The sequence below is a fragment of the Epinephelus lanceolatus genome, chromosome 2 (assembly GCF_041903045.1).
Source record: "Epinephelus lanceolatus isolate andai-2023 chromosome 2, ASM4190304v1, whole genome shotgun sequence".
NCBI classification, from domain to species: Eukaryota; Metazoa; Chordata; class Actinopteri; order Perciformes; family Serranidae; genus Epinephelus; species Epinephelus lanceolatus.
Window position 1 is genome coordinate 24,948,721 of NC_135735.1, and position 27,910 is coordinate 24,976,630.

Genomic DNA, 27,910 nt, shown 5'->3' on the forward strand with positions numbered 1-27,910 from the left:
AGTAAAGATTCTTGGGCTTTGCTGAAAGCGTTCAGGGCCTAAAGATCTATAAACCTCCACCTGGCGCTGACTCTGACCTTAACCATAACAACTACACCCCTAATCCCAACGTGTATCCTACACACAGACAAAATCTTTCCTGACCCCAACCAGAAAACCAAATATTTACCTTAAAACAGAACTTGAAAAATGTGTTCACTCTAAATCCTTTATTGGTCCCAACAAGGGTGGAAATACACAAGCACGCAGAGAGAGAGAGACACACACACACATACTCACACCTTCTGCCCACACCTTTTATAAAGATGTTTCCCTGCGCTCGATACCTGTCAGGACAAGCTGCCTGATAAAAAGCACAAGTTTCCTACTTTGCCAATCATCACTGTCAAGCCTTGTCAAGCCCTGGCTGTGTCCGCTCTGCAGTTGCAGGTCTGGCAGCTTGGTGTGAAGTTTCTGTCAATTTCAAATAGAAGAACAAAGAGAGACAAAACTTTCGCGTTCCGTGAGTGGGCCAGAGGGAGCAGCAGAGGGTGCTTGCTGATTCTTTTTAACTAACACACATACACACACATGTAAACAAGCAAACAAACAAAAGCAGCCGTTTGGAGATGTTAGAGAGCTGTTACAGAACTTTTCACTTGCACTGTACTGCACGTGGTAACTTTCACATCCATTAAAAGTGGAATGTTCAAGTTGAGATAATAACCTGTAACAGCAGGGAGCCATTACTTTGCAGCTAATAGGGCTCTCCACTCTGGTTTTAATGTCCTGGAGTCCCCTGTTAAGTAAAAGCCACTTAACTCTGTTAGCTGCTTACCATAGTGCAGGTGCTACTAAAGTAAAAGTCGCATTGGAAAGGAAAAAATAGTGCATAAAAACTGATTTTTAGCAGTCTGTTTTAAATACGGGCACATAAATACCTTCACTTTAATATTCTAGAGGCTTAATCTTACTCTGCAACCCAATGTCATTTGTCGGAAATTTATGTTTCTTGTCTGCGGTTTCAATTTCAGTCACAACAGTAGCTTTTATGAGCTTTAAAGGTTTTTTTTTTCCTTTCCGGAAATGTAGATCATGGGGTTGTGATTTCTTGCCATGAATAATGAAGCCCAAAAGCCCAAAATATTACTGACAAATCTTATCTCCTCTCAGGTGCATGCCGAGGAAATTTCTGGCAACAACGGGTATGTGGAGCTCTCCTTCTGTGCCAAGAAGCTCGATGATAAGGTGAGCGGAGCACACAGTTTTGATGGAAATACTAACACAATTCAAGTTTTATTAGGTACGGTTTAGTAGCACTAGACAGTGGGGCTGCCCTCTTAAAGTCAGAGATCCGAATCATCAGATGGAAACCCCTCAGTCAACTGTGATTCTTCATATCGAGCAGTCAGTCAGTGTGCAGTGTGCTTCTGGGGAAGTTTTGGTCCTCAGATTTAGCTGCAGATCAAGCACACCTTGTTTTAATGCTGCTCTCCGGTACAGGCAGCTGCAGACACAAACCCAGGGTGAGTCTGAGTGAGATGGAGGCAGCTGCCTGGAGTCAGGCTCTGAGATAATATTATCTTTTAGCTCCTGCTTAAAAGCCTCCACACACCGAGCCCTTTTTTTCCCCAGATGCGTTTCTTTTAATCCATCACCCGAAAAAAATGTTTCAGCACAGAAAACTCACACACTGATTCTGATGCGTTTTATTGTTCTATTCGCTGTGAAAATTCGCAATACATGACAAAATGAAAAGACACATCTCCTTCTTTTGCCTACCTGGCTGTCACCACTCCCTCCCTGTTTTTCATTTGGCACCGCAGCTGCATGAAGGGGCGGAGCTGTGCTTCCTGCCTCTCTCCGCATTTTGTGTGCGGTCCACATCCTCCTCCTCTTCGTCATCATCCACCTGAATATTACGATCTGACCTGTTGAAAGTGAGCTGTCTGAGTCATGAAATCATACTGAGAGACCTGGCTGTGTCCCGCCCCCACGTTTTCTTCACCGATTCATGGTCAAACGTCTCTAAAGGCTTGTGATGAAAACAAAAAATGCAAAAAAATCGCACCATTCTGAATATTTTAATGATGGACGAAAGTTTCGGACTCAACTTGACACAATGTGAAGTCATATTTATTTTTAGACATGCAACAATTTTGGATGAATAAAAACGGACTCAGTTGGCAAACTTACAGCTCACAGCAACTTACCATCATACAGTCGAAAAATATTGTTAGCATATGTATGATTCATCGTTAGCATAGTTAGCACGCATCAACTCAGATTACTATATAAACATTACATGAACATCACTGCCACTTCAAACTCCCAGACTTTATATAACAAATAAATAGTTGAAAATTCAGATTGAACGGGCAAATCTGATTCAACTGACATAATTCTGAGTCAGGTAAAGCCCTACTAGACAGGCATAGTGATAGTAGTAGTATGTGATAATTGTGATGCTGTGCCTGAGAAAGTACCCTCAATGTATCACTGACCTTTAAGTTACACACGTGTATTATTTTTAAATCTATATTTGAAGTTACAGGGAGAGAAAAAAAGTGATAATACCACTGGATATCACACGTTTTAGTTACATGATGCTGTCAACATGTAAATGACATGTAAGCACATGATATCATATGTAAAATGTGTGTTATTACTTGTCGGTTCCACTTTAAGTCCGGATATCACCGACCTTAACTGCTCCTGCTCTCACACTATCAAACTTTGCCAAAGGCATGTTTCAATCAAAAAGACTGCGGGAGCTTACATCCAATTACAACTCTGATGATCTGAAGTCACTCCATGTTCTTAGGAGCGAGCCTCAGGACGCCTCACTCACAGGCTGCCCCTGATTCCCAGAGGTATTCGGAGGAAGATTCAGATTTTCTACAGCATGTACATTTATTTTTGAAATTGCAGTTTGCAGTTTCCTGCGACTCTGACAGTGAAATTGAACCTGACTCTTACAGGAGGGAGATGATAAGGGGAGAAAAAAATCCTTGCTATGAAGTGCATCTTCCCCTGCATGTGATATTTGCCTCATATATCCAGTATGCTACTGGAAGTATTGACTTTCTGCCTGGAGGATCCACCTGCTTGTTTTATTTAAACTGATGTGATTACGGCTGTGGGCGCATCGCTGTGGAGCAGTGGTGTGTAATTATGTGCCACCGAGGCACAAAAGTGTTCATGTTTTCACTCTGAACAAACATTTCAGCAGCTTATTTGGAGCAGAGTTTGGTTCTTGATGCCAAATATCCAAAAACACTGATGCAGAAAATGATAGACGCTGACTTTGTTTACATGCACGGCCAATTTCTAACAGCCCATCTTTAGGTGGATGATTACAGACATAACTTGGTCAGAATAAACTAGGAAAAGCTCAGGCTCTGGTTATGAGACGTCTAGTTTGGTGTTGTCACAGAAGTCGGGCTCATTTATGCATCATTTGTGCAAACATTTATGTGTCAACAACAAGCATAGGTGTGAGCAGTGTTTGCTGTCACATATGCAGAGTTAGTATTTCTTGTATTAGAAGTGGACTACTTCTCTGTCAGATTAAAATGAGACAGGATAATTGCTGAAATGATTTTTTTTTTGTTTGGCCACTTAAGGGCAACAAAAGTAGCTGTAAATACTGTATTGACATATGTTCACCTTAAAGGTCCAGTGTGTAGGACTGAGGGGCATCTATTGGTGGAGAGGGAATGTAATATTCATAACTATGTTTTCTTAAGTTTATAATCACCTGAAAATAAGAATCCCTGTATTTTCATAACTTTAGAATGAGCTGTTTACATCTACATAAGGACCGAGTCTTCTCCCTCTGAGTCTGTCATGTTTCTTCAGTAGCCCCGATTTTTTTTTTTTTACATTCTTTGCACATGGGAGAAGTTTCAGTTAAGATGCCATTAACCCTGCACACTAGACCTTTAAACACTTGTTGGTGGTGAGCGTGTTAATGACGGTGCTGTGTCATCACTTTGTGCATATGAATGCAGAATCTATATGTATGTAGTTGGAGTAGCATTGACCCACTGGCTATCATATTTTGACAAGTTAGCTTTATACTAGTTTTTAAAAAAAAAATGTTTTAGCATTTGTAATCAGATATCTGTTTATAGTGATTTGCCAAAATGACTGGCACACATAGGAGGAAGTCTTAAGGCCCCGACACACCAAACTGACTTCAGAAAACTAGAGGCGATAAAACCCCCCTGCTGCGTTGCGTGACATCGCCGTGTCTCAGCTGAAAAAATTACACATGAACACACCTCAAGGACTACAGCTGACGGTCAACCAGCACAAATGCACAGCACCTGCGTAACAGGAAATAACTTTCCACACCAGCAGACAGTGGTAGTTTGTTTGCTTTCCTCACTTCCATTTCTCTCCTCGTGCACTGAGCTGAACGCACTGACAGGCTCCACTGTCACAGATTTAAAAAGAAAACCAACGGAGGCTGACGAGGGGCAACGGTGTGGGACACACCGCACCAACGAGGGTGACAGATGCTCACCAATGGCCCAACGTTGACTGACAGCCAACCGTTGGCTTGGTGTGTCAGGGCCTTGAACTCGCATATTAGCTTGCTACACCGAATCAGCCCGAAATATTGGCCCTCACCCCCGCAGCTCTATCGTCATTAGATGAAAGCCATTTGATTCAGAGATTTGTCATGTTAAAACTCTATTTCTTCTTTATGCATGTTAAAAACACAAGATTTAAAGTGTGTGTGGAGGATTTGAAGTAGTTTAAAAGGCACAAAGGGAGATGGGCTGAGCAAGTAGAGTAAAGAAATGATTTTCATTCCTTTTGCTGTTGAGTAATTTCTAAACAAATTTTTAAGTAACTTGCCCAAAAGTAGTTAGCAAACAGTAGACTGCATAAACATCCAGCAGACATACAGAGGATCATTAATTGTGAGTCGTGTTTCTAACCACCTGATTCACTCATTCACTTTCTCGCTAAGTTTTGGTCTCCACCAGCTCCATCGTTTAGCTTATTAGGTGTTAAATGCTCCACTATGTTCACCTGCTAGACGCTAACTTTGTCTGTTTGACATTTGATGAATCAAAACTGTACATTCTGGTTGTGCAGCTTTAACTGCTTAATATATGTAAGCAAAGATATTATTTATCAGGCAAATGGTGGATGTCAACAGGTCACACAAAGTAACTTTTACATTATTATAATCAAGTTCCCATAATTATTTGATTTTATCAGCAATCAGGTGTGTTATATGCTCAGTGTCTTTACAATGCAAATTAGCTGCCACTAAACCAGCAGTTAGATGTTGGGTGTAGCTCTTTATCTAACAGATGATGAGTGAAGCAGCATGGTTTCCAATTAGCTGCTCATCAGCTGTATCACCTCAACCTGCCGCAGATACTGAAGGATCCCAGCATACATGCTAATAAACAGGAGGATTAATGACGCAATATTAGATCACGGTAAGTGGTAATGATTGAATTTTGACATCTGTGCCCATGCCGCTGACGACACTGGCTTGCAGTTGCCATGACAACAAAGACAGGATGCTATGGCTCTTTTTGCTCCTGTCCTTGTCCCTCAGGAGATGTATCTGGCTAATGTGGCGGGAAATGCAGCATTAACTCTCATTCGGTGTTCACAAAGCCCCCTCACCCCCCCCCCCCCCCCCCCCCAGCCGCCACAGTCACACACACGCGCACACACACACACACACACACACACACACACAGTAATCATTTGTTTTCCTCCCTAAAGAATCAATTGACCTAAATAATAAGTGTTGCTCTGCACTCAGACGCCTGTACTTGAGACTCCGAGGATGATTTGAGGCTACCGAAAATAACCATGACGGATGAGAAAATGTTATGCATGTTTTCAGTTTGGCAGGGTATTTTCTGACACTGATGGTGTAAACGGACACAGTTACCACTGAGTTAACTCGAATGCATGATGTTAATAACCCCCCAATGCTGGGCTATTTCAGATGCATATTGCACATTGGAAGTAATGGAGTGCAAAGAAAGTTTAAATTCTCTGCTAGTGAATGCTTCAAATATTGGTCGAAGAAACCAATAAAGATATTTCAGAACTGCAATGACGGCTATAAGGGAGGAAATAGCGAGTCATTAACGCTATTGGCTCAAGAAAAAGGTCAGTGATTGAGGGAAGAAATGTAATAACTAGGGAATGGCATGAGTTGGAAGCTTGTAAAATTTTCTCATACTCTGGTCTGACCAAAAACAAACTCCTTTCTTGATGATGTCTCCTCCAGAACAGTCCCCCTGCTGTGCTGTAAATCCTGTGCCTGTGCCTCATTGACCTTTAAATCACAGAGGCAATCACCTCTGCAATCAGCACTGATAAATCACTGTCAACAGCCATCTGTATAAATTACATGCAAACCAGCCTAAAAAAGAGATGTTGAAATAGCCTCTAAAATATTTAGTGGTGATGCTTTTTCTGTAATTTTGCCATCACAACCCCATGATTAATATTATCTGACTCATTAGCTTCAACATGGTAAATAGAGTTCCTGTAAGTCAAACCTTGAGTGTTAAATGTGATGGTCTTCTGTTTCCACATGGGCAATAATGCAGAGAGAGCAATGGAGAATACTTTGGGAAAATAATACTAAAGCAAATTTCAGACAAATTCTTGTTTCTTATGGAAACCTTTGAAGAAAAGGGGGATGCATTTTGTAAAATCTGCCCCGTCGATTTTGCATTTGAGCAAGGGGGGAATGAATAAATCTGATAAATTTTAGTTTATACCAGAGATTTAAGCAAGTTCGCCTCAGATGGGCAATTTATTCTGTATTTGTTCCTGAGTATTAAAAGTTAAATTAAAAGTATTTAATATATACATACTATTGCAGCATACGTATTATATATTGCCATCTTCATAAAGTCACCAGACTGCATTAAACAAGGTCTCTGAAAGTCAATTTTCTTTCTGGGGGAAGGACCCCCAAACACATTTTTTGAGGTCTCAAGGTTGGCAAGTATGTCCGTGCTTGAATGTGAGTCCTGTGTGTGTATCCCACTGGTTAGCTGATCACCACTGCTCTGCACTGCACTCATACAGCAGTTACCACTCATATCGGGAGGTTGTTGTCCCAGAAGTGTAGTGCCCACCCTGCTTTCCAGGTTAACACTACCAGCTCTGTCAACACTGTTTCTGTTACAACCTGGTCTCACTCCGAAGTCGTCAAAATCCAGCACTTGGGCAGTGACTTGTGGTGTCAAACACAGACGAAAAAAGACATCCTTTAATGTTGATTGCCGTTATGGTTTAAGGGCGCTTGCCGACATCAGGGGGGAATGCAGCGGGACAAGAAGAAAAGTTAAACACAACAAACACCTGAGAGTTTCTAAAGCCACACCCTTTTCTTTTTCCCTTAACCTAACCATGTGTATTAGTTGTTGGAGAAAAAAAAGGTCAATTCGCATTGTTGTACTCACACAGTGCATTTATTTTGAAAGAGACTGCATGTACACAATCAATTTCCTGAGAAAATGGAAGTGTAATTTGTAAGAAGACAATGCATGTAACAGGCAAAACAGACATGTCAAAAACGAACGCACCCACTGTACCTTGCACGTCGTGTCTGGACGTGGAAGGTCCTATATGTGACGAGGTTTGAGTGAGAATGTGTTGTCCGTTATTAGTAGGTCTCACAATGTTAGCACTGTTAGCTGCTAGCTGCCGGCTTAGCCACAACAATGTGACAAGAGCCGCGTGCAGACAGTCCTGCCCCAGACTCTGAATCATAAATACACTGAATATTGTATAGAGCTTCTTTAATTAATTTGACCTTCTCACCTGTCCAAAAGATTAATTGGTACAGGGTCCTGTACCAACGTTAAGAGTCAGTAGTTTTGATGTTTTGTTTTCTCTGCAGGATCTCTTCAGCAAGTCAGACCCATTTTTGGAAATATACAGAATCAATGACGATGACACCGAGCAGCTTGTCCACAGAACAGAGGTGAATTCATTATATTCCACCATCAGTTTAAGCAACAGCTGTTTTCTGCCTGTTTGCTTCATGTGATATGTGTTCCTACGCTCACAGGTGATCAAAAACAACCTGAACCCTGTGTGGGAGCCTTTCAAAGTGTCTCTCGTATCTCTGTGCAACTGTGATGAGGAGCGGAAGCTCAAGGTAAATGACCACATCAGTAAAAAACACAAGGGTCAGGACAAAACAGGATTAGAGCAAAACATGTTTCCCAGTATTTGAGGAATGAATGAAAACATATTGTAACCAAAGCAGTCAACAGTGTTGTCTGTGTGTGTGTCACAGTGCCTAGTGTGGGATTATGACTCCAGAGGGAAACACGACTTCATCGGCGAGTTCTACGCCACTTTCAGGGAAATGCAGAAAATTTCCAGTGGAAATAAGGTCAGTGAACAGAGGGGCGGAGCAGAGCGGAGGAGAGACAGCGGTGTGCCCGTTTTATCCATTTCCAATATGCCTCTCATTTTACTCTGCTGAAATCCATCCCAGATTAAACAAATGTCATGCTGCTTAAGATATATCGCCAGTGTTCTTCTGTTTGTTGCTCCATGTCTTCAACTTGCTTTGTCATAGGTGACGTGGGACTGTGTAAATCCCAAGTACAAACAGAAGAAGAGAAACTATAAAAATTCAGGAGTTGTCATCCTCAGTGACCTAAAGGTAGGAATCAGCTGAGCCAACCAGTGTTGAGAATTTCAGGAACAGTATGAATGAATTGTAGTAATAAAAGCTTGATTGCATGCACTTTACATAGAAACAGTCTTTTTTAATTTCTCTCACTGTACAGCTGAAATGACAAAATTTTCACGCCTGTTTCCACAGAGGGCGTGTTAAGTTTCCGCTGCTTTGAGAAGATATATCACAACATTTGTTTTACCCTTTACAGTCAACAGATTTGTTGAGTTAATTACATTTTAATGACCAGATGCTTCCCACAAGATGCCTCTGAGGTTTTGCCTTAATTTTTATTTATTTTGTTTTGCAGCTCCACAGAGTGTACTCCTTCTTAGATTACATCATGGGAGGATGCCAGATTCACTTTACGGTAAATTGAGCAGCCTCTGCTTAGTGACGCTTCACTGTCACTGAGCTCATAACTGCACTGTAGGGATGGGTGATACCAAACTTTTTTCAATGTGATATGACACCAGTACTTTTTATATCAGCTTTCACAACACCAACACTAACAATGATTCTGATCATTTCTTAAACTAGTATCTGATTAAAAAATGAAAAATTTTAAAGAAATAATATGACACACACCAGCCATTAATTATGAAATATTACAAATTTATTATGGACACCTTCTTTTCTTTTGTTCAGCCTGCTCATAACTTTCAGAGTAAGTTGTTAAATTTTGTAGAGGTTACTGATGTTGCTGCTGTGTGGCACTTTGTTGTCACAAATCAACCCTGTCTCCTAGAAATCATGTTTGTATGCGCCTAACTGCTTTCTTGATTATGTTATTGTGGCAACTGTCTGGATTATGTTCAGCGACAACATTTCTTTTAGGAAACAAAACACTACGTCATGAACTGTGTCTGCTTCAGAAGGAGGTGGTTGTGAAGGGTGGAGGGTAGACAAATCAGAAGGGGAAATTGTGATTCGTTACAGTTGCTCCAATGTAAAGAATAGAGAATTATAAGAAGTAAGTATGTAAATATAAGGCAATAAAATAAAATAGAATAAAATAAAAATGATAATGTGCATTAAAATAAAATAAAAACATAATGCGCATAATGCTACAGGGTTTAAGACTAGTGCTTAAGAAATTAAAATATTACAAATATATCGTCGCTGTGCTGAGGCTGTAGTGTTACTTAACTACAATATTTACATCAATAGAATGAACAAGAATAGAATAAAGTAAACATAAGAAATATGTACAGTTATGTGCATGATAAAGTCGTATATTGAAAAATGCTCAGTGTAATAATTGCACAGAAAGTTCAGGACCTTAACACCAGACCTTTGGGTTCCTGTCCAGACTCCTCTCTTAGGTTTAGGCAACCAAAGCACTTTGGTTAAGGCTAGGTCAAGATCGTGATTTCAGAAAAATAATGCTGTAGCCACTACAAGTGGATACTGTATTGCAAGATTGCCCATTTTGGCAGAAAAGAAAGAAGTGAGCATTTTGTAGATATGTTTAGTATTAACATTTTTGCGACTTGCCAGGTACTGTAATTAGCTGCATTTTCTCATTATGTTAAAAGAAAACAGAATTAGCATTAGCATTAACATTTCTGCCCCAAACTGTTTTAAATTAATTGGATATGAGTATAATTTCCAGGAGAAGGGCTGCACAAATAGTGCATGCTATATTTACTTTCTGCCGTTTTCTCACGTTTGATTCAGAAGTGTACGATTGTGTGCTCTGTTCTGATGTTGCATAGATTTCCGCAGTCATGTGACTAAATATGTATAAGTTGTTCTTGCAAGCCCGGTCTTACTCTGAAGTCATCAAAATCCGGTGCTTGGGCAGTGACTTGCAGCATAAGAAACCAATAAAAAAAAGTATCAGGGGGAAACGCAGCGGGACAAGCACGAAAGTTAAGGCAGCGAAAGGCAGGAGGGGTGGTGGATGGATCCAGCAAGCACAGATTTTCACCCAAGAGAGTGGTGTTCACACCCAGTAAGATTCTAAAGCCAAACCCTGTTGTTTTTTCCTAACCACTTGACCCAACCATTTGTGTTTGTAAATGCGTCAATTTCGCAATGTTATACCGACATAGTGCATTTATTTTGAAAGAGACTGTATGTAAACAGTTAATTTCCTGTGTAAATACAAGTGTATTTTGAGAAGACAATGCATGTAACAGGCAGAACATGACACAGTGTCAAAGAGCGTCAACAACTAATGCACCCAGGGTACCTTTCATGTCGTATGTGGACGTGGAAAGTCCATGACCAAACGTCAATCTGTGGCGAGGTTGGAGTGAGAATGTGTTGTCTTGGCACAAGCATTATATAAAGGTACTGAAAACATTTGGAAGTGCAGCCACTATATGATTTTATTATCAATATATTTTTTCAAAGAGACAACACCAAATGAGAAGCTTGTGAGTACTGAGGTATTGATCCCTGCTGCACTGGTCCTGTTGTATCAGTTACCTTATGTGATACCATCAAATTCTCTGCACGTTAAAGATATTTGAATCCTTAAAACATCCCCTGATGGTGTTTTTGTGCGTTCCCACAGTTACTTTTCTTGTTGGCAGCTTCGTGGAATCAATTTAAACCGTCTTCAACTCTCACCCTTTGGTCTGCCCTCTGTAGTTCTACCTCTTGCTCTCCAGCTGGATTACTGAAGCAATGAATATTAATTATGAGGGTTGCTGTGATAGATGCAGGTCCTCCTTGTTGAAATAACTGGCTGCTTAGATCTACACTGTACGGGAGCTGTAGCCGTTCCCATCTATGTGGGTGTAAAGAGCGCGAGTTGTTACCTCTGATCAGATAATTTATACTGCCATTATGCATATCTCCAGCTCGCTCAAGCAGAATTACTTGTAATTTCATAAGCAGCCAAATAAAAAAGTTAAGCAGCAAAATAAAAACTTGATTATATCTGCATCCTTATAGTTGCACTTCTTTCTACCAGGTTGCCATCGACTTCACAGCCTCCAATGGAGACCCCAGGAACAGCTGCTCTTTGCACTACATCAACCCTTACCAGCCCAACGAGTACCTGAAGGCTCTGATAGCAGTGGGGGAGATCTGTCAAGACTATGATAGGTTTGTCAGTCTTTTGTTTTTCAGTAAAGGCTCTTTGGTGCCTGCAGGGATTGTCAGTGTGTCAGTGTAATAGAGCTGCAGAGTGCCCCTTGCATACCATTTCGGTGGGATTTCTCACACTGAAACGAGCCACTCCAGCTGAACCACAGCAAAAGGATTGGAATGGAAATCATGGAGTACTGACAGAGCAAAAAAAATCATTACATTTCTGCTCACCACCAGTTGAACTGTTGACCGCCAGCTCCTCTATCCATGATTCATTTCTTCACTGAAATGTGTTTTGCATTTTGAATTCTCTCTAATGGTTCAGTTAAAAGCCTTGCATTGTCAAAAAAGCCACTGGTTACCTGCAGCACAAATACCGTCTTGTTTATCGTCCACATCATGTTCTCACTGGTAAACCCCTTAATCTGTGTTAAACCCGTGGCAAAGTAATGCATGAGAAGCTGTTTGTACCTGGAAAATTAGAGCAAGCAAATTTGGCCTCTGCCGACATTACTTATGCATGAGGCTAATCTGGGGCTGAAGCTGGTGCTTAGTAGCAGCAGTCAAGGACACTGACACAATATTCTGGACGCACTCGATGAGCCAGTTTGTCAAAGTATCCATTATTTTCCAGTTTTTAATAATCTATCTGAAAGATGACACTTTGACCTTTATAGCTGCAGGCATTTAAATCCAATGCAACATCAGTTTCGTTACTGACAGCTTTTTGGCAGAGGTTTCTGAGCCATTTGTGAATATATTCCTGACCCAGTCTTGCATAACAATTTGAGGAAAAACAACAAAAAAACAAACACTTCATCTCGCGCATACTGATTTTTTGCTTTTGCAAAAAGGCCAATGGAAAAAACAAAGTGAACATTCAACAGTTTCTGTTATACATTTTGTATTGGATTGTTGCCTCAATGATCGTTTTTTATGATAGATTACAATACCTGTAAATCTGTATTTCTCCCTCCTTTTCTGTGTGACACTGCTGAGGAAATCCATAATACAATCGTCAAATTACCCACTTTTATGTAACTTCAATTTTTTTCCTATGTAATATAACACATTACATAGCTCAAGCTCCCTCCCTACACCCACGTTCCACTCAGATACAAATGGCACATTGGTCTGGTTTGTCTGTTTGCACGTCTGTTAGTTTGCAGCATAGCTGAAAAACCTTGAGCAGATTTCAAAGAAAAACAATACAAATACAAACAGAACTGCTCGCTGTCGCCTACAACTGCTGGTGCTTGTCGAGGGGAAAACAAGTCATTTCAAAGGGGAGACAAGACGCCCTCATTTATGAGTCGGTTTACCTGGAATTTCTTTTTTTTTTTTTTTTTTTTTACACCATATTAGATAATTAGGACTTTAGGCCATGGTTCAAGGATCATGTCAGAACAGTTTAGTTTAGTATATAGAGTTGAAGATAAACCTTAATTTTCCTCTATGCCTCAATATTATGTGCACAAGTCCTTAAGATGCACACCATATGACTGAGATATCTATCTATCTATCTATCTATCTAGGCTTCTGACTATTATATAATCATATAGTACTTGGTTAGATTACATATAGTCAATATGCTATTTGGCCAGTAGTAATATGGTCATACGTACAGTATATGTAAAAATACATTAAAGAGACAGGAATGGAAACTCATGGTTCTTACGTACGTTCCACACCCACCCACACACCCACACACCCACACACACCCACACACACCCACACACACACACACGCACAAGGACAGTGCTAACAGTTTTGCATGTACCAGACAGTCTTTATGCTCACCGTGGTGGCTGCCTGTGGGTAACTCAACAGTACGGTTTCCTCCCAGCATCTGTTGCAGCTACTGGTCCCCTTTCTTAGCTTGCATGGGCTCATTAGCCTGAGCTACAGATGAACACATGCAGAGACAGGGGCTAACACCAGGATAGCAGGCACTTCAAAAAGAAGTGGGAGGCATTATGGCTGGCGGAATAACAGCGAGGTGTATAATCAGATGTAAAGACAGAGGAGGTGCAGCAGGAAGCCTGTTTGAGGGATCATTAAACACACTGAAGCTATTTAAGCGAAGTTACATTGTCATGTGAGAGTTCCTGTTACTGTAAAGAGTATAAATTCTGGCTGATGGAGTTATCACACTTCAGTCACATACATTTGTGAAATTGAAAACAAATATCACACAATGTGCAAAGGTAAAAAAACTATTAGTTATTGCAGTCAGACTCGAAGGTATTTGCTAATTAATGGGAAATTATTTCTAATATGATATGTGTCAGAGAAAGACCATCGCATCTGTCGAAACTAAGCCAGATGAGGATTAACACTCTGACTCCTGATTTATGCAGATCCTCCTATTGAATATCAGGGGAGCACTGTCTGGCTAATTATAGCAACCAAGAGATAGCACTGGAGAAACTGAAAAACCTGCCTGGAAATTAGCAGCTCATCCCTGTAGCTTTATCATTTTTGTATTTACATTTATACACAAGAGCATCATACATGAAAACATGCCTCTGGGCGAGCGGTGACGGCAAGTGTAGGCAGCCCTTCCCTCTCAAGTTGGAATTGTTAAAATGTGGGCAAGCAAACCTTTTAGCCTCTAGTGAACATAGGTGATGTGGGATTTTAGAGTCCTTGCAGAGGAGTGCATTATGGAGCTGGAGTGACTAGCTTTTGTCTGTGTGGGCAGAGGCTCATTTACCTTGTTGAGAGGGCTATTATACCCGGCACATCTCCCCGTGGCTCCTCACGTGTGCTGACAAAGTGAGAAAACAAGGACCGCCATGCACCTCACAGCAAAATTCATATGACAAAAATGACTTGTCAGTAGTCTTCTCTGCGCTCTTGTCTGGGCTGAGGGCACTGTGTCTCTACACCTGGAGCGACAGAGTTTGGTGATCTCTTAAGACATCTTAGAAATCAGTCCATTAAGGCTCCAAGGGCAAATTTATAAAGGTATGGGAAGAGTCTAGAGGTCGGGATAATGAGTGCTGTGCAATACATCTCAGGATGAAATTGGCTCAGCATGAATAACTCCCTCCCGATTGGAATATTTTCATTAAAATTCTTCCTCTGCATGAGCGCAGCTGGTAAAACCAATACAATACCAAACATGTAATATGTTTTTCCTTTTATTTTGCCTCCATACAACATACCCCAGTGAGTTTGAAAGGTTACAATAGTGGGAGTAAGTTCTGTATTCAGTGGATGGAGTTATTTTGATGAAAATGGATTTAAAAAAAAGTTGAAAATTGTTAGATGTTAGTGTTTTTATGCTTTTGTATTTGTTGCAGGACCTGTTGGACATTGAATCCTTTTGATTTGTTTGGAACATTTTTACTGGAGTGTGTTTATATCTGGCTACAGTACAGCACATTAGCCAGGGCGTGTGGAGAGGTTGCATTACAGAGAATGAAAAGTTGGACTCATTCGCATGTTTTTGTTGTTTTCATTGTTGTTATTGGAACAGAAGATAATGATAGTTACCAAATACGTGCTCAAAATGGCCCATGTACCATACTCAGTGATGTCTTTATAACTAAGCCTACAGGCTGTTGCTGTTACTATTTGCAGCCACTGTAAATATAATACGATAGGGTTATTGGAAAAGACACAAATGATCTTTTTCCCTTCCAAGTTCCTTGAGGAGGAGCAATGATAATAATAATAATAATAATAATGATAATTAGGGCTGTCAAGCAGTTAAAAAAAATTGCTCTGTGATTAATTAATCTAAATTGATTGCATACATCAATTTTTGCTGCTGGATTTTGGACACAGTTGACCTCCTGTCCTCTACCACCGAAACTGGTCTGCAGTCCATTGCAATCCATTTTGCAGGGGAGTTAGTTAGTTGGTCACAGGAAGACTTCCTCAGTTCGTCTGAACACCTGGTCGAGTGTAGCTTGACGAGGCTGCGCTAGCTCGGACCTCCAGGTTCACTGCTAAATGCTTTGCGTTGAGGTGATATTTCAGGCTTTAAGTACTTCAATGGTATGAAAATTCCTTACTGCAGAAATTGCAGAGAATGGTACTATCAACAGTTCCATCTGGGAGTTTTTTTTTAAGTTTTTGCCACGTGTCAGGGCCACTGTGGCGTTCAGTGACACATTGGGTCAAAGGGCACGGCGGAACACGATTAATCAACCTGGTCTCATTCCGAAGTTGTCAAAATTGGGCGCTTGGGCAGTGACTTGCAGCGTCAGACACTGACGAAAAGAGCTGTCCTTTAACGCCAGCATTTTACGCGACCAGTCGCTGTTATAGTTTAACGGCACTTGGCGACCTCAGATGGAAACGCGGCAGGACAAGGACGAAAGTTAACGCAACAAAGTAGAGTCTGCCCTGAGACTGGGAGGTCGTGGGTTCAATCCCCAGCTGGGTCATACCAGACTATAAAAATGGGCCCATTGCCTCCCTGCTTGGCACTCAGCATCAGGGGTTGGAACTGGGGGGTTAGATCACCTCATGATTCCCAAGCGCGGCACCGCTGCTGCTCACCGCTCCCTCAGGGGATGGATGACAATCAGCGGGACTTAACTTAACTTAGGGTGGGTGGGTGTAAGAGTGTTTGCATCATGAAGATTCTAAAGCCAAACCCTGTTCTTTTTTCCTAAACCTTAACATTTGTGTTAGTAGTTGGAGGAAAAACAATGTCAATTTGCGTTGTTGTACTGACATAGTGCATGTATTTTAAGGTAAATGTCCTGTGAAAATGGAAGTGTGTTTTGAAAGAAGATAATGCATCAAACAGGCAGAACTTGACACAGCGTCCTACCCCAATCAGCCGTGGCGGTCAGATGTGCAGAACACACATGTGGCAAAGGTGAGGAGCTGGGCAGACTAGCAAGTAAAAGTCACTGTAGCTGGTTCAGTTTTAAAGCCAGAGTAAAGATACTGATATGATATGAAACAAGAGACATCCACTGGTACCAGCCATGTCATGCTATCTTGTCGGGAAGGGACTAAATAGCACTCCAAAGTTAGGCTAAATTTTGCCAAGAGAAAAAGTGGCATTGCCATTTTTCAAAATGGTAGTGGTGTTGCTGGAGTGGGTGTGGATGAGGGGCCCCTGTCCATGGCTCCTAATGGCTGGCCTGTTAATAGAACAACTGAAACTTGCCAAAGTAAAGTTGCTACTGTTAAGAGTTCACAGTTAAGAGTTTATTGCTCACTCTGACAGTGTAAAAATCATCAATCTGCCAGCGTTTATATAAGTCCACACCCATCAGAGTTAATTAAACACTTCTGATAGCTCTGAAAAGCTGCCTCAAAGCCATATTAGCTCTTTGAGTGGGCAAACAACTCTCCAATCAACACTTGTCAACACACCAAATAAATCAACACTTATTAACAGTGTAAATTCTGCTGTGTACCCTTTGATGCACCCACACCATGTCCAGAGTAAATGAATCGAACACATCGTTTCATGACTCTCTCAAGCTGGAGATGTTATTTGTGATCGCTCCAGGCTGTAGGATTTGGGGTTGTTTTGTCAGTGGTGAAAGCATGTACAGTAACTGTTCTGATAAGGGGAGCAGCCACTGAAGAAAGCTGTCTGCAGGCAAACATTCACTGATGTAGCTGAAAACATGCCGTGACAGCTCTGCTGCTTAGTGCCACAAATTCTAGTACATTACAGTAAACACAAAGTGTTATCTGTATAGTTAGCACAAAGGATGTCCTAAAACTATACAGGGAACTCAGAGGGGTACTCCAGGAATTTGTTATGACACTTCCATAAAGTTGGGGGACAGGAAAAAAGGTTAAAAAAAGGAGCCCACACTGTAACTAACTGCACTCCCTGAAGAAATATCATCATATTTTTGGAAAAATGAAAGAGTGATTCCAGAGAGAAGCAGACAGAGGGGTCTACAGTCTGTGTTTGAAGGATATATCCAGGATGTCAAACTGACTCAGCAGCAACAACAGGTTAAAAAGACAAAGATAGTTAGAAGCTAAAGCCGAACTATAGGCTACAGATCACAGTGTAAAAGTGAACCACCACATCACTGCTGATCGCCACACAAGACAATGAATATAAAGGGAAACTTTGCTGATATTGAACCAGCTGTGTGGCATCACAGTGTGTGCAGATGAACGGTGTTTGGCTTCGCCCCCATGCCGCTGCCAGCACCCGGACCTCCGCCGCCGGATGGTCAGGGTTCTCTGGGGGAAGTCAAACAATGTTCATCTGTGCACAATGTGATTTCAACTCTGATTTGAAAACCTTTTTGAAAGGTTTGCAGACATTTCATAAGATCAGGCGAGGCAAAGAAGACACTTCATTCAGTAAGAATCACTGTTGACTCATAAAAAAAGAACACTTAAATCTGAATAGACAGGTGAGTGAAGCTAAGGTAATTGTGTAATACAGATTACAGGTGTACAGATTAACAGATGACATGTGATGATTAAGATCTGGCTGAAAGACTTTGGCACTTAGACTTTTCAGGGAGATTTTATAATCAAAGAATGTCTGCCCTGAGCAGCAGGAAGATAAATCCCCCCATGCAGTTCAGACACTGGTGGTGACGGTGGCTGGTGACTCTGCTGAGACTGATGAGGCTGATGAAGCTAATGAATCTGCTAAGACTGGGCGGTGATGGGGAGGTGGAGGGTGCGCACAACTGCAGCATGGACATCTTAAAGGCAGAGGGAGAATCATATTTAAAACAAAAGCAGGTAGATGATAGACTAACAATGAAGGTGTGACGCTTTGCTGGTGGTTAACTGTGATGAGGTAGCTGATATCTCAATTAACACCCCCAGACAATGACAGCAAGAGTTTGTGAGCGAGCATGCATGCGAGTAGTAAATGACAGATGGTACATCTTCTGCAGCTTTGTCATCATCTCGTGTGGAATCTAAGATCCACATCTGGTCATAGGTGGGCTCATTTCCCATTGACAGGGATTTCAGTTTGGTGTATCTTTGGTGACTGCAAATTTCAAATTCTACATAAAGCCTTGAGTTCACATTTTAAGACATGAAATCAGTGTCAAATGTTAGTGTTTTCAGTGGGCAAACGTGCCCTAACAGTATTGCAAGTTTCATATACTTGCACACTTTATATTTCCAAGGAAAAAAAGCATTATTTTTTTATATTATTACATTACCTGACATAATTATGACATCATCAGTTTTGAAAAAATTAAAGACCTACCTCAATGGTGTTACATTATCAGTAAGAACGTTGTGACAATTTCCATCAGGACATTTTAGGTCATTATTGGTCAAGTTATTACATTGTAGGTTTTATTTAATTTGCTAACAAGTTAAATAACAGGAAATTATGACATTGTTGGGTGCTACATTGCCTTTTGGGGTGCTGTGTGTCATTGAACCATAAAGACTGCAGCTGTTAAGCCTTGTTGTCTCGTTTATCTGCACATACTATATTCTGTTTGTATACCTCAAGCATCACTTTGTTGTTGTTTACAGCAGGGAAGGTATGGACTACAAGGTCAGGTCGTAGTTTACTTTAACACTCTCTCAAAGAATATATATATTTCTAAGAACAACCTGCTCTTGAAAGGAGAGTTATTGACTGATCTTCTCTCTTTGATAGAATTAACGTTTTTTTATCCATTTTTCACTCCGAGCTGCTGCTGGTAGACCCTTCATCACTTGATTGCATCGACAAGAGATAATCACTCCTCAGCAGTGTTTGAAATGAATCCCGTATTTACCGGCCATGTGATATACAATCAATATTTTACTCTATAATTAGCAGTAAACTGAGATTCTTGACACTTGTGAATATAAAATATGACACATTGCATTGTGGTACTTACAGCAGAAAGTAGTGCAAATGCCATGTTACATTTTTGAGGGTGCTTACAGTGGATAGATTTCATGCTCAGAACTCAGATATACAAATAAAGTAGCAGAGGGTAAACAGAGTGCACTCTCTGGTAAATAGGTAGTTGTTTTAGACACAGCCTTTGTCTGGTTATTTACATAAATCTGCCCATCCTGGCCTTTGGCAAGGAGCACACAATCCAGCATAGCAGAGCCTCTTACCGTAATAGCTACCCATCTAAGTGGTATGATGAAAAATGGAGAGGATAAAGACTGTGAGAAGCTCTTTGAACAGGTGCAAACGCTGACTGCAGGGACCGTGGGATGGGTTTCAAAATGTAATTCAAGCTTTTAACATTTATGAAATGCAAACAAGCGGGGGGTTGCCATTGGAAGCATGGACAGATGGATGAGCCATCAATATTTTTAAGATCACCATCAAAAGGAATCCCTGATTAAACTGCAGCAGCTGTAATATATGACTGATAAATTTGCTTATCGTTTCAGTGACAAAAGATTTTCAGCTTTGGGGTTTGGTGCCAGAATTCCTCCAAATTATGAGGTGAGTATCTCATCGTATCTCTGCTGTCGCTGTTTTTTCGTTCTTACTATACTTTCCTTTGATTCCATCACGCTGACCTTCCCTTCACATGAACCATATTATGCATACTGTATTTCCACATGCTCTGACGGAATCCTGGTATTTTCCGCCACCCTGGAACTTTACGTCAAGCCTCTGATTTCCATTACCTGTTTTATGACACAATTTGTCATCCTGTCAAAATTTCACATTTAAAACTAATTAATGAGTTTATTTTTATTCATAAGCCCCATGTCTCAAAATATCAGCTTGTCTTGAGAAAATAACATGTTCTGATAAAATAAAAGCCCTGTAGCTTTGATGCTCAATTTACATAAGAATTCGTGAGTGTGAGAGCATTTGTTTAAGCAAATTGGACTTGGAGAAACCAGAAGCCTTCAGTGATTCTGAATAGAGCCCTGGGGAGACGGCTGACATGTGAAGAGTGGGTGCGCGTGCACAAATGCACACAAATGCGCAGTTGAATCAATCAGCTGTTTGATAATTCAGCAGACCAGAACGGCCTGTGTTTTATGTAAGATTGTGCCATTCTGTGTGCTGATGTGAAACTCTGATAATTATCATTTCAATCATGCAAAGATGTGTGGCTCAGTAAACACAAACTATTAATTTCTGAATTTACCATGACAGTGACTGCCCTGCAGGAGTCAAATTTATTCTACTTCATGCTGTTGCCACATTGTGGTTGGTGGTGCAGGTGAATGCTAATTAAGTCATTAAACTAATCATGAGCTGCATCTATGAACTCATAGGCTACACCTGTGTGTAGGTTTGATGGACCCCAGCTCTCTCTCAGTATGTGGTTGTGCACTCTTGTATCCTTAATTATGCATTATGCATACAAGTGTGGTTTGAAAACGTATAATAAATAAAGATCCAGGATATTAATTTGCCAGCCAAGGATATATCAGGTAGTTAGCTGTGTGAATTATTGAGAAACCTCATATTTCATTGCAATGAATATGACCTGCTGTCTTTTATTAATTTGAAGCCTCTGTGGTTTAGAAAAGAACGTCCCTTCCTGTCAGGTAGTGTTTATTATTAAAATTTAAATTGTGCTTTCAAACCTAACTTGTTTGGTTTTGTTAAAGCAGACTCTGGTGCATTTGCCTGTTTAGTATGGTGTATTTGTTGCTTGTGTCAAAGTTGTCAATCGAACTTTGACACAGACTTAACAACCACATCAAGACGCCCTTCTTCAGACTGTCTCGGTCCAGTTGTTTGCTTCCAAGCGGACTCTGATGTGGTTTGTTGGTGGTCTGAAAGTAAATGAGGAAGCAGACCCCAGGATTTTGTGATCGTAGATTTGAGTGATTATAACATGAGTTTAAAGCTAAACTACTACTACTAAACACATCTGCTGCTTGTAAACTGTTCAGGAAGAGATGTATATGTTAATGCAAATCATTTGGTAACCATGGCAACACTCATGCATGTGAGTGCAGAGCTTTTCTCTAAACGATCTGACGGTCAAAAGCAGTTAAAGCTGCAGTGTGCTGTGCTTGTATCTGTGTAGTACGTGAAATCCCCCAGGGTAAAACACTGTACAAGATGCGTCTTTATTGTCTTGTCTCTACCTGTTTATCATTATTCATAACATGCAGCCAATTTGCAGGCATATAACACTGATATATCTCTTTATCGGATATTTCATATAAGTCTAAACACAAATCAGACCAGAACTGAAGGCAACAATTTTTCCCTGTCCTTTTGAAACCCGTTAGAATAGACCAGACAAAAGCACAAATACTAAAATGTCTCTATTGAAAAAAAACAAAACTGACTTCCAAATTTGTCAGAAAATGTTGTGTTCAGCCCTTTGTTTATACTAAGAGCACCACTGAGATAATAGGTTTTGAGAGCCTTTAAAAGCAGTGTTCAGTGGTGCTCACCCCCCAAAAATCTGAATTTTTATGCACTTGGGCAAACAGACAAAGCTAAAGAATAAGGTTGTAATACTGAATGGCTGTCAAACAGTAGCAGGAAAAGCACAGGTGTAACTAATAACATTACCAATGCTTAACCATGCTCGGCTCCATTTAAGTGTCCCTGTAAGCATGCCAGTGAACTAGCCTGTGCAAAACCAGAGCTTCACAACTGGAAATAAATGGAACACAGCCATTATTAATGTTATTAGTTACACCTGTGCGATCCATGTCAAGAGGGCTGCCATGAAACAGGCCTGTTAAATAAGATATAAGACTAGATCCGCTTTCTTGCAGTGGCTCAATGCAAAGACTAAATGGTGCTGCGTCGAAATGATTTCTCAAGGGCTCCGCATGTCTGTCTAAAGCCACTGAATTCAGACCGCTAACCACATTAAATACAAAGACGAATTAAAAAACAAAAAAAGTAGCCAGCTGGAGAGGAGTCAGTTGTCACTGATCTGGCTGACAGGTGGTGCTTGTAGAAAAAAAGGCTTTTTTGTGAAAGGAGGTATCAAGAAGGGGATTTAATTTTTGCCAATTAAACAGCTTTGAGATAAACAAAGTAAATCTGACATTTGGAAGGCAAGAACAGACCTGATAAAAGATGAGGGGTTGCAATCTCTTTTCAGAGAACAGATATTAAGCATTTATTTTGTGCTGTATGCTTATTACTGTATAGTGTGACAAAGTGATTTTTCAGAATATTAATACAAGCACAACACATCTCATAAGCAAGGCTCAACATGAAACACTCCTGAAAATGTGCAGTACTTGTATCCAGTGGTTGATATAGATAACATTTTATTTATAGTTCGATTTTGACTATATTAGCCTAAATTATAAGCCTCACTACAGTTAACATGTGCTTTCTATTAGCTCCTGATTAAATGTTTTTCACTTAACATAGTATTAGCACATACTTTTTCCACCTTTATTAAATTACATGCAACACTAATCATCTACAGAACCACCTGTGTATCAGCCATTAAGTCACAACTGATTGATTGAATATACTGTCATACCTACATTCATTTCTGTAACCACTTAGCCTGCTGGGGGTCACAGGGGGGCTGGAGCCTATCCCAGCTGACACTCGGCGAGAGGCAGGGTATACCCTGGGCAGGTCACCAGACTACTGCAGGGCTGACACATAGAGACAGACAACCATTCACACTCACATTCGACCAATTTAGAGTCACCACTTAACCTGCATGTCTTTGGACTGTGGGAGGAAGCCGGAGTACCCAGAGAAAACCAACGCTGACATGGGGAGAACATGCAAACTCTGCACAGGAGGGCTCCCCCACCCCCATGGTTATTTTGTTCAGAATGTTCAGAATATACTTTGTTTTGAGCATATGAAAATACATAAAATATATAGGTAAAAAACAAACAAAACAGCAAGAACCAATAGATAACAGTAAACAGATACAACACACTTAAACAAGTATTTCACTGCTGGAAAGATGGTATTTTCATAAAACTGGGCTGTCTATACAGTAGTAAGACACACATACTTTTAAAAAGTGCTATATGTCTAGAGAAAACAGAGGAAAAGGGCTGTGGCTTTGCCTTTGCTCAGGAGGTAGAAAACCTGCAATTAACAGAATGAGTTTGGTCTGAGTTTGACAGGGAAAGGGGGGCGGATCTATCTCTTGATCTGCTTCTAAGTACAATTTGTAATCTCAGCACCAGTCTTAGAGCCAGTGATTTTGATCTGGGAGATGAGCAGGGAGATCTGGGCGCTGTCAAGATGGAGAGAAGTTGACCACAGTTCATTTACACATTGTTGTTAAACAGAAGTGTTTGAAAATTGATAAAGTATCCATTAAAGCAACTAAAATTAACATTTCATGTCTGAATGGAGTAGGAAGAAGCAACGTGCTTGTCTAGTCCTACACCTATTCTATACCAGTCTATTAAGACTCAGTCACATAGGCCCAACTATCTGTTCCAGTGTCCATTCCACCAACTAGACCACTATGTTAATCCTTTTAATACATAATCCACAACACTACTCAATCAAGAGTGTTAACTATTAACAACAATAGCACCATCAGCGTGCCTTACATTCTATTTCCTCATTTCTGTAACTCGCAAAAATTATTTTCTTGTGTATCTTTTTAAATCATCTGATATTTTTGTTTGTTTGGCTTCTTCCTCCAGTCCATTCTACAGAATCCCCCCACAAATAGATATGCAGATACTGTACTTTTAAGATTGGTGCAAACAGAATGTTGTTCAACAACAACAAAATTAAAGTCAGCAGTTCCCAAAGAAAAAACAATCTAGGACTTCACAGTTTCAAAAATTGCAGCCATGTAAAACATGTAAGAAATAAAAAACAGTGGCACCAAATTAGTGTTTCATAATGTTCTCCTTCTACATCTACAGGTGTCTCATGACTTTGCCATTAATTTCAACCCAGATGATGATGAATGTGAAGGTAAGGAACGGCTTTGTACACCAGTTTGCCCGAAAAGTGCATCTCTATGCTGATGATACCAGCCTTAACATTCATAATCTGACAACACAGCTGCGAAAGTATCATGCGAAAGTATCAGTATTACTCAGCAGGTTCTCCATAACAAACTTCAGGTAAATGAATAAATGAAATGAATCATATTCATAGCATCCAACAGGAAAGAAGAAAAACAACTCCTCTGTCTCTATTTGTGTTCTTACTCATGAGCTAGTCATCATAGTCTTTACAGATTCATAATTGATTTTTTTCTGACTATTTCTTTAACTTGTGTTAGGCAGAAAACATTCAGGCATCTTATAATGTTATAATCCTTTGCAAGACTGCAGTAAATAATTCATCTGACTGTAACTTTAAGTTTATGGTTGCTTGTTTAATGACAAGTGTAGATGACTGTATTGATGTTTCCTTCATTTTGCGCTCTTTCATCAGAGATCCAAGGAGTGGTTGAGGCATACCAGAACTGCCTTCCTAAGATCCAACTGTACGGCCCAACCAATGTTTCTCCCATCATTAACAGGATAGCCAAGCTGGCAGCAGGCGACGGTAACATTAAAGATGCTTCTGTGAGTGTCTCTTTATGCTCTATTAGAAATATATGGATGTAATACAGGCTTTGTTGTAGTGCATCCCACTGAGTTCCCGAGTGAGTAACCTCTGATTCACCTCACTGTTTATAGTAATGATGCCCTACGGCGCAAAGAAGGAATGGGCCCATTATAGAACAGATTAGTATTCTTTAAATTATTGAGTGGAGTCATACAGTGTCGTATCAGTGGTGTGTTTTTTATGGATATTTCCATGTCATTGACCCGTTTTTGTGTTAGAATTACCTCATGAGCTGCTGTTAAAATGTGATTTAGCACAAGTGGCTAATAGAGTTACTGTGCAGCTTATCTTTCCTTGATATCCCTTTTGGAGTAAGAACACAAGTCTATCTATTTACTATCTTAAATTACCCACCGGCTGCGAAGACATTGTGTTCTAAACTATTACACCCTTATGATTGCACTGACCTTCATCTAATTATTTACTCCTCAATGTTAGACGTTATTTTAATCAGTAAATAAGCTGCAGTAAACAATCAGGCTTTCAGGGCACAAATACACACACTCAAGACATTGAATAACACATAAACACAGTAAGGAAACCAACAAACTAACCACTACTCATGGGACCAATCGGAAATGATTTCAGTACATATATTGTGCCATGTTAATATTCTTGTAATTCTTATATTCTCATATTATACTGTTCAGTGGGCACATGAAATTAATTTCACACACACACACACACACACACACACACACACACACGAGACGTCTCTGCTGTAGTTTGTGATGTAGTTGAAATGTTTTTGCTTTTAATATCATCCTTTTTTTTTACCTGTTTTTATCCCCTTGTTTTTTGTGTAACACTTTAACAACACTCAACTGCTCAGTGGAGGCTGTGAAATTATCCAAGACAGCATGAAAGGCCTGCGTCAGTCTGCAACACACACTGAGAGGTGTTCTTGCTTATAACCACGTTGCTGTTAAAATAGGTTAATGTCAACATGGATTAATACACACTGAAAGCTCTTATCTTCTTCCAGCGATACCACATCCTGCTCATCCTCACGGATGGTGTAGTGACAGACATGGCAGACACGCGTGAGGCTATTGTGCGAGCCTCCTACCAGCCTCTCTCCATAATCATTGTCGGTGTGGGCAATGCAGACTTCACAGACATGCAGATTTTGGATGGAGATGATGGAGTCCTACGCTCACCAAAGGGCGAGCCTGTCCTCAGGGACATTGTGCAGTTTGTGCCCTTCAGAGACTTCAAAACGGTCAGTTTTTCTCTCCGTCTGTCAATCTTCACTTGTTGGCTTTCAGCTTTAACCCCACTCCTTCTGACTGCTGTGCTTGTGATGCTCATGGACATTAAATATTTTTTACATAACACTCCCCCCCCCCCCCCCCCCCCCCCCTTGTTATTCATAAGAGCAGACAGGAAGCTTTTGCCAGTGCCACAGATGGACATCATGGACTGGAGGAGATCCAGAAATTTTGCAGAATTTCCTCAAACAAGAATGTACTCTTAATGTAGCTACATGCAATCAGCAACATTTCAGCTGCATAATTACACTGGGTGATGTGGACTAGATGTCACATATTCTAAACAGAAACATTTCCCAAAATTTGTGTTATAGTATATATTTAACATATACAGGCAGTTGGCACATTCAAGAAGAAAGCTGAATAAATAAATGGAGAAATACAATAAATGAATACAGGGAGCAAGGTGAAGAGATGTAAGGGGATGCATATGAAAATATTGTGAATCATATGCTTGGTCTTGGTAAACACAGTCACCAGGTCTCGAACCAATTTAACACCTATAAGAGATTTGAAAGCAATGTGTAATACACCATCATCAAAACAACAAATAAGGAAATACATGTTGTTCGTCCCTCCAGTAAAGTTACAGAGTCTTAGAGAATCTATGCAGTCTGAAGGTTTGTGAAGGTATACCATGCAGGGTTGTCGGTTATTGTCTGTAAAGACGCTTGCCAGCAAAAGATAAAGTAAATGCCAAACCAAGATTTACTCTCATTTGGTGTTTCACCTCTCTATATTTGTGTTTTTTTCTGCGCTGTGCCTCTTGTATCCTTGCTACTTATGGTCTGGCACCTGGTCGCTACCTTTTTATAAAGCCCCGACTTCACCTGAGAACTGTGGGGGCACATGCCCATAAACATCCTGAGCACAGAAAATAAGAAGAAAATACAGGCAGAGTGCAGTTTGCAGATAAATACACTGCCACACACTGCTAATGGGTCATAAGTGGTGATTTAGAGGGATTACCTCTGTATGAATCTGGACATTATTTTTTAGGAAAATCCTCCAAAGTATATCTTCAAAACACTTCATGTTGTTTTTTCTTAACATGGTCACCTATTTGTATAGTTGAATATTTATTGATATAAATCATTCAGAGTTTGAGGAAACACCTACATTACAGAAAATTTAAATCACAAGTGCACAGTTTATAAGTTCAGCCCCTTTTCCACAGTGACGTGTCCACACTTGGCACATAAATTGTTAAAAATCATTTATTGTGCAGGGCCGCACATGTGTAATAAATTAAACCCCTGTGTTGTGAGTTTTATGCAACTGAAAATTAATTTTTGAAATACGCTTTAACAGCTCTATCTTTCACCCCATGCATACTAGTTTAACAATGACAAATGCAAACACTGCAAGACACATTATTCATCTTTATGTGGCTCTTAGGATCAAAGTAGAAGCGACTTTCCAGGGTCATAAACAGAAAAGTTACTCTCTAATACAACATGGGACACTGACATACCACTT

At 40.3% G+C, this 27,910-nt stretch overlaps 1 protein-coding gene across 1 annotated transcript in view; it reads left to right on the forward strand.

The window, feature by feature from the left end:
• The window catches only part of cpne7 (copine VII), a 41,740-nt gene that overhangs the window by 12,646 nt on the left and 1,184 nt on the right, over nucleotides 1-27,910 (forward strand). The window contains exons 6-16 of the mRNA XM_033626272.2: nucleotides 1,153-1,227; nucleotides 7,886-7,969; nucleotides 8,057-8,146; nucleotides 8,288-8,386; nucleotides 8,576-8,662; nucleotides 8,988-9,047; nucleotides 11,604-11,737; nucleotides 20,048-20,102; nucleotides 24,464-24,515; nucleotides 24,984-25,117; nucleotides 26,146-26,382. Coding sequence (XP_033482163.1) covers nucleotides 1,153-1,227; nucleotides 7,886-7,969; nucleotides 8,057-8,146; nucleotides 8,288-8,386; nucleotides 8,576-8,662; nucleotides 8,988-9,047; nucleotides 11,604-11,737; nucleotides 20,048-20,102; nucleotides 24,464-24,515; nucleotides 24,984-25,117; nucleotides 26,146-26,382 — 1,107 coding nt within the window. The remainder of the gene's footprint in view (nucleotides 1-1,152; nucleotides 1,228-7,885; nucleotides 7,970-8,056; nucleotides 8,147-8,287; nucleotides 8,387-8,575; nucleotides 8,663-8,987; nucleotides 9,048-11,603; nucleotides 11,738-20,047; nucleotides 20,103-24,463; nucleotides 24,516-24,983; nucleotides 25,118-26,145; nucleotides 26,383-27,910) is intronic.